This window comes from Physeter macrocephalus, chromosome 7 (genome assembly GCF_002837175.3).
Source record: "Physeter macrocephalus isolate SW-GA chromosome 7, ASM283717v5, whole genome shotgun sequence".
Classification (NCBI taxonomy): Eukaryota; Metazoa; Chordata; class Mammalia; order Artiodactyla; family Physeteridae; genus Physeter; species Physeter macrocephalus.
Genome location: NC_041220.1, coordinates 64,904,721 through 64,912,395, shown reverse-complemented (window position 1 = coordinate 64,912,395; position 7,675 = coordinate 64,904,721). Strand labels below are relative to the sequence as shown.

Genomic DNA, 7,675 nt, shown 5'->3' with positions numbered 1-7,675 from the left:
ATTTTTTTTTTTTTTTTTTTTTTTTTTTTTTTTTTTTTGTGGGATCTTCCCGGACCGGGGCATGAACCCGCGTTCCCTGCATGGGCAGGCGGATTCTCAACCACCGCGCCACCAGGGAAGCCCTGGTGTATATTCTTGAAACCTTACAACGATGTTACAAGGCTTGTTCTTATTTTATGGATGAGGAAATTGAAACTCAGAGAAGGTAAGTAATTTGGCAAGGTCACAAAAAGAAGATCATTTTTTTTTCTTTCAAGTGTGTTTGGCCACAATGCCCATAACTTTCTTTTGGTCCCATAGTGAGGGTCTGAGAAGAAGCTTGAGAAGCAGAGGGAAACGGTTGTCCCACAACTGGTTCCAGACAATGCTAGGGTCAGAGGTCAAACCACAGGCCTTTGAAGGTGTGTGAACTGGGCTAACGTTCAAAAGCCTTGGTTCTCTCTCTTGTTCGGTGTTTAGGCAGCTCTAAGAGGGCACTGGCTGGGTGGTTCTCTGCACTCCTTGCAGGTTTTGTGGCCCATTGAGCAGATGTCTCTGAGCTCTAACCCACTGCTAGGGGTTCAGGTCCACCTCATCTGTTCACAGTTGCCAAGACCATCTCATTTTCTTTTCACGGGACTGCTAAAAGTCAAAGGCACGATTCAAGAGTCCTGCTGCTATCCGTCTGAAAGCAGAGGATAAAATGTTTCCACGGGGTCCCACACACATAGATGAAGATTAGTCCCAGATGTGAGCTGGTGGACTTAACAAGGCACTAGCACAAGGGCCTTTACCTCCGACTGCTTTATGGGAAACTTAGAATAAAACAAGACCCTTACCTTCTAATTTTCCTGTTACAGCATAGAAAACATTGCCCCATCTTGCTATTACAAAAGCTCTTTCTCTCCTATCTCTCACATCCTGTCAATTTTTGGAAGTCTCCTGAGGATATCTCAAGAGAACTCTCAAATAAGTAGTCATAATCAGTGAGCAGGATCACCCAACATTCCTCTTCTTCTGCTCTGGCTTCTTTGCCCAGGAAACCTCAGGCAGTGCTGCCATTACTGTTTCCTGGTGGCTTCTCAAGGTTACAGGGTCCTACTGTGTCATGCTGTTCTAAGACTGATATGCTCATGCAGCAAACATTTCTTTCCTGAGCTCATCAATCTTTGACCATCCTCTCAAATACCCCTGTCCTCCACTTCCTACCTTGATGTTCCCAGTGGAGGGCTGCCTTGTACTCCAAACTCTCCCAGACAATTTAATGGGATACCCACTCTTGCCATTTCTGCTTGCTCCAGGATATGTATTGATATCTGCGAGAGCAAGCCAGAAGACCAAGGATAAATGCAGACCCAGAATTTCCTCCTGCTCTTCCAGTCATTCACATCTTCCCCCAGATATATGATAAATATATTTTGGTTCACTCTGAAGCTTTCCAGTAGCAGCCTGGAGAAAATACCTATATCTGCTTCTCCTTAACTTATAGACATTAACAGTCGTTGCATTTATTGAACATTAGCCAGTGCTGATACCATTCTGGTTTCTCCCACAATCTCCAAGACCGCTCCTATAATATGTATAAATACATTTAATTAAACAAATCAAAAATACTTTTAACACTGAAATTCAAGCACCCTGAATTCAGAAGGCTGAATAATAATTCCCCAAAGATATCCTTGTCCTAATCCGCAGAACCTGTGAATATGTTACCTTACATTATTAAAGCAACTTTGCAGATGGGATTAAATTAAGGATCTTGCAATGGAAAAATTATCTTGTATTATCCTGGGTGGCCTGATATAATCACAAAGATTCTTATAAAAAGGATGTAGGAAGAGTCAGAATCAGACAGAAGATAATGTGACAGAGCAAATGGACAGAAAGAAAATGTCAGGGAGGAAGAAATTTTCCTCTGCCCTTCTAAATTCTTTTGGCTGGTCTAATAATTAAATTGACGTGAAATAGATTAACAGGAGAAAGTCAAACGAAAGTTTAATAGCATGTCTACATGGGAGAGACCCAGGAAAACTGAATTATTTCACCAAAATAGCCAAAGCCCTCACCTTAAATACCACCTTCAGCTAAAGACAAGAGAGGATGTTGGGGGTAATGGTAATGGGACTTCAAAGGAGAGGAAAGCAATTTACCTGGAGATGGAAAAGCAAACGTTTGGTAAACAATATTTGCTGGCCCAGACAGAGACAATGGGGCACAAAGTAGACTCTGATTTTTAGGCCCTGCTTAAAGAGTTTCCCTCACCACCCCTGGCTCACATTGTTTATAGATCTCTCTGGTGATACCTCTATTCTAGGAGCAGGTCCTTTATGTAAATTCTTTTAGGCAGTTAAGAAGGAGGTTACAAGAAAAACTTTTTGAATCTTCTGTTTATTAAAAATAATCAGCAAAGAGACACATTTGTTGGGGTAGGAACAAAATTTGCTGCCCTAGAAAGAGATCTGAAGAGGTTAGGTTGATGGCTTTGCTATGTTGATGGCTTTGAAGACACAGGAAGATGGCCATGAGCTATGATATACAGATGCCCTCCGGAAGCTAAAAGGATCAAGGCAATGGCTTCTCCATTGACTCCAGAAGGACCTCCTAGGGCGTCCAGAAGGAGACAGCCCTGCGGACACCTTGACCTTAGTCCAGTGGAACTAATTTTGGTCTTCTGACTTCCAGAACTGTGAGAGAATAAGTTCGTATGCTTTTAAATCACTGAATTTGTAATAATTTGTTACAGCAGCAATAGAAAATCCAAGTGCTGGGTAGGCAGGAGGGGAAAAAAAAGGTCAAGAAGTACAAAAGAAACCTAAGCAAAAATTTTTGTAAAGGCCTTTATTTTCATGATATTTATAAAGATACATCAATAAATATTTAAACTTCTCTATTCCAAGACAGAGAAAAATACTGCATAATTAACATGAAACAAGGCATTATGCCTAACAAGGAAGACATAAAATGTCCAAGGGATATTTAGAACATTGTCATTTTTAAAGTTTCAGCATCAAAAATGTTGACCACAGATGGTGAAACTATTTCCATAAATAGATCATCAGCAACTGACGATCTTCTCATCAATACACAATGTAAATGTAAAAATACATTCCCCTACCTTAACAGTGATCTATTTGTTTGGATCCCCCCTATTGTCTCCAGGTTTTATCACCATGGATGGTACAGTGTGGTATCCGGCCAAAAATAAACCACAATAGTTTTATGAATGAAAAACATTTAAAACACATCACTTTCAAATAAATAACAGTCAGCACTGAACTTTGATTTAATGTAAAAATGACCTTTTAAAATAACAGTACAGAGAATTGCCAAACACATTCATACCTTTAAATATTAGATAGAATAGTAATATACAGGCTTTGAAAAATAAATAAATAAATACATATGTAAATAAATAGAAGAACTCTCATAAGAAACAAGCAAAAACATTAGACACAGTCCAGGTGGCCCCAGGAGCTATTTGTTTCTCTTCTTTCACTTTGATTCCACTAAGGCTGCAGTAGTAGCCAGTAAGCCTCTCCAGCTCTCTAGATCAGTTGGCACTGTCCCTGTGATGAGAAAATGGGTAGTTAGTAGGACCCAAAACATTGACTTCACAGCCTTGCACCAAGTGGTTGCTACCTAAACCACTGCTGCCCTGTGTGGCAGAAAATGCCAGGCTCTTAGATGCTGTTTAATTAGGAATAAGGAGGCTGTGGTCACAATCTTATTATTATCTTCAAAAAGCCACAACATAATGCCACACTGGGCTGAAAAAAGTACATGCATGACATCACTTAAGCCTCATAGCAAACTCCATGAAGTAGCTATTATTATTTTCCCCATGTTATTGAGACTCAAAGAGATTAAGTACTTTCCCTGGGGTTATAGCAATATAAAGGGTGGAATCTAGACTCGCATTGGGGTGGAAGGGGTTGGTCTCACTGCAAATTCCCTGCTCTTCACCACAAAGCCTCAGAGGCCCGCATTGTCCAAAACCAAAGGTTCTGTTTTCAGGGCTGAAGCCCATGAGAGACTGAGGTAAACAATACTTGTTCCTTAATGGGTAGGAAGCTTTTTCGCATCGTTGGCTAAATCTACTTCATCTTTTAAGGAACATACGTTTACCCACACTCATGAGAGGCGAATGAGGATGGAAGGCACTAGAAATATCCTTCTGACACCAAAGCAGATTAATGACCTTAACAGCACATTTAATGGTGAAATTATGACTTTCGGTCCTGCAGCTAAACCGTGGGTTTCTCTGAGAAAAAAAAAAAGGAGGCAGATGCCTGACTCTAGTCACACGTGTGAATAAAAACCATAACTCACTTGTTTAGCATCTTGTTGATGATTTTTTTAACCATGGGAGCTTCAGGGTTGAGACAAACTTCCTGACCAGTCTTGAGAGTGGCTCTGCAGAGAGAAGGGAGAATCCACGTGAGGTCGGGTTGGGGGTCGGGGAGGCGTCGTCGGGACGGAGGGGGTGACAAGCACAGCAACAGCGGCGGCACTTACACGTCTTCCGTTTGGCCGCAGTGGGGTCCCGGGGGCGTCACCTTCACGCTCTGGATGTTCTTGAGGTGAATCCCCTGCAAGGTCTGCAGGCACTGGCAGCGCAGTTCGGTGACCACAGGCGCCCCTGCGGGGAGGACAGACTCGGTCAGGGGGCTGTCCCGGGATGGGCACCCACCCGCCCCCGTCCCGCCCTGGGGATGCCGGGCATCGGGTCGCACCTGCTGCGCGCCGGTCGGCGGCCACCACTAGCAGGAGCAGCAGCGCGGCGCGGAGGAGCCGGGGGGCGGCGGGGGTCGCGGCGCGGGCCATGGGGTTCAGCTCGGAGTGTCTCTGCCTGCGGTGGGAAGGCGGGCTGGAGGGCTGGCGGAGCGGAGTCTGTGGCGCCCCGAGCCGGGCGAAGCCCTTTTATCCCGATCGGACAGGGGCTGGCAGCCCAGGGCCAGGGAAATTCCCCGACGCACGTGGCGTTCCCGGTCCGGAAGGAGGGCGCGGCCCCGAGGGCCTCCCGCGTAATCCGCGCTCTCGGGGATGGGGTGGGGTGTCGTCTCTGCGCGGAAATCCTCGCAGGGGGAGTGAGTCGCCTTGCAGGAGGTGGTGTCACATCTTAGAGAACAGGCATTGTGACGAACGGTGATTAATTAACGAAGGGAATTAAGGCGAGGGAGGAGGGAGGCAGAGAGAACTGATTTTTCTTTTTTTAGTTATTTCTGAGATATACATTTTAAAGTAAGAACTGATTTTTCATGTGTTACGCATACGTATCTTGGGGCCTGATGATTTTATTGACGTCTGCATAAATACACTGTTAAAACAGGTCATCTCAAATTATGCATAAGAATGTTCCCTTATTTCCTGGTATTTTACAAGCACAAATCAAGCAAACTTGGTGTCATATCATCCCGCAGTGGTGAGGGGATGACCAGGATCAAAAGTTTAATTCAGTGTTTAAATTAGAACAAAGTGTCACAATGCTACAAAGCTGCTTTCCCCTGTAAAATTCTGGAACTTCCAGAGCTCGAGTAAATCCTTTTTTTGTGTAGAGGGTGTTGATTAATCCATGAAATAAGAAGCGGGTGGTCATTTGGAGCTGTTGCAGGGAGGGAAAGCTGCGTTGGGCTCACAGGTACACAGTTTCTAGTTTTATCCAAGAACAAATTAGGTCCTAGGAATCAGGAGGGGATGCCTAGTGTGAGTAGCACCCTTTGCTCATCTAAGCACCAAAAAACATATGTTCCTGTGAAGTATCTAAGAGCTAGATCGTGAATTTAATACCATTTGCTTGTTTTATGATCACAAATCTCATTTCATTTCCATGTTATATGGACTTTTCTGCTTCCAGCGATTTGATTTCCCTCTAGAGAAGTAATTGCTGTCATATTTTATGTTTTTCTAATTTCTAATAAGACATTTCAACCTGTTAACTGGAGACTTTATTATCATGTAGTTTATTTTTCACCCTTAGTTTTTTTTTTTTTTTTTTTTTTTGTGGTACGCGGGCCTCTCACCGTTGCGGCCTCTCCCGCTGCGGAGCACAGGCTCCGGACGCGCAGGCCCAGCGGCCATGGCTCACGGGACCAGCCGCTCCGCGGCATGTGGGATCCTCCCGGACCGGGGCACGAACCCGCGTCCTGCATCGGCAGGCGGACTCCCAACCACTGCGCCACCAGGGAAGCCCTCACCCTTAGTTTTAATGTCCTTTGTTGGATTATACTCAGGTAGGTTTCAGATGGTTTAGGTGTGATTCTGGATGCAGATCTGTGAGAGGCGTGGGGATACCCCGTGGGAAGCAAGAGCAGGGAGGGGATGCTCCAGGGGTGGGTAGAGGCACAGAGCAGAACTCTGCTCCAGACTGCCTGGTGCATGACCTGTCTGTGCCTCAGTTTCTCATCTGCAAAATGGAGATTAAGGGTAGTATCTACTTCAGCAGGTTGTTATGATGAATAAATGTGTTAGCATTTGAACACACCAGTACACATTAAATGCTATAAATAATTTTTAAATAAATAAAATAGAAATTGCTTTTTCTGTATTACTAAGCTGAAACTAACCTGGGGGTAAAATCTTTGTACAAAGAGAAAAGAATTTTTGTAAAAAACAAAACAAAAACTCCTCCAATATAAAAGGTTGTTTTTTCTTTTTGTTTTTCTTAAGAGAAAACTTAGAATGAATTTTTTTGTGTCGTCTAGTTTAATTGCTGGGTAATTTTATACTTATAGTTTTAGTAATTTCAACTACAAAATGTGAATAAAAGTAAAGATGTCCCATGTTGATTATTAGAAAAGAATATGAATGACTAGATTATAAATAAAGATTTGTTTTTACATTTATTTTTTTGTCAGTAATCGTCTGTACAGTCCTGAGAAAAAGGACAGGAAATTTTAAAAAAATTTTTTTAAAAGAGTAGGGAATGAAAGATGATCTAAAGTTTATAAAATATGAGTAACTCAACAATAATTGAGAATTTGTTTAGATATTATTGTTATTTTTTATTTTTCTGGGATTCTTAACTGGAATACAGTTGACGCTTGAACAACATGGGCTTGAACTGCACAGGTCCACTTATATGCGAATTTTTTTCAATAAATATATTGGAAACATTTTTGGAGATTTGTGACAATTTGAAAAAAACTTGCAGGCTAACCGCGTAGCCTAGAAATGTCAAAAAAATTAAGAAAAAGTTTGGTATGTCAAGAATGTATAGAATATATGTACATGTTAGTCTGTTCTTACATAGGCATAAGGTGAGTGATATTTAATATAAAGTTAATGTGTTAGTTTTCTTCCTGTTTCATAACTTTGCTTTCATTACATTACCTTCATTGCATTACCATACAGTATGTCTTTCTCTTTCGTAATTGGGGAAACTGTGTATAAGGCTATCATCACAGGTAATTTTTTTTTAAATTTAACAATATTTCTAATACTACGTAATGAATATGACTGTAATACTATAGGCCATAAGATTGTTATGATGGTTCATTCATTAGTGTATAGGCTAGGCAACTGTGAAGCAATTGTAACAATTACACTAGGCTACCACAAAGCAATCATATTGCTTCTTCATTATCAGTGAATTATTATATCTGAAATAAATATGAATTTCTTTTTTACATTATCTTTCATTTTTGATGAATCATGTTAGTAATACATATAACATCTATAGTGTTTTGTATTAAATAAG

General features: G+C 41.8%; 1 protein-coding gene across 1 annotated transcript; it reads right to left on the bottom strand.

Moving 5' to 3' along the window:
* Positions 1–2,411: 2,411 nt before the first annotated feature.
* Positions 2,412–4,866, bottom strand: LOC112062060 (growth-regulated protein homolog beta). The gene is made up of 4 exons (XM_024115425.3): positions 4,713–4,866; positions 4,495–4,618; positions 4,309–4,392; positions 2,412–3,545 (listed from the first exon to the last, which is right to left on the bottom strand). Exons 1-4 carry the CDS (start codon positions 4,801–4,803, stop codon positions 3,530–3,532), a joined length of 315 nt encoding a protein of 104 aa, XP_023971193.1. The 5' UTR covers positions 4,804–4,866; the 3' UTR covers positions 2,412–3,529.
* Positions 4,867–7,675: the final 2,809 nt, after the last annotated feature.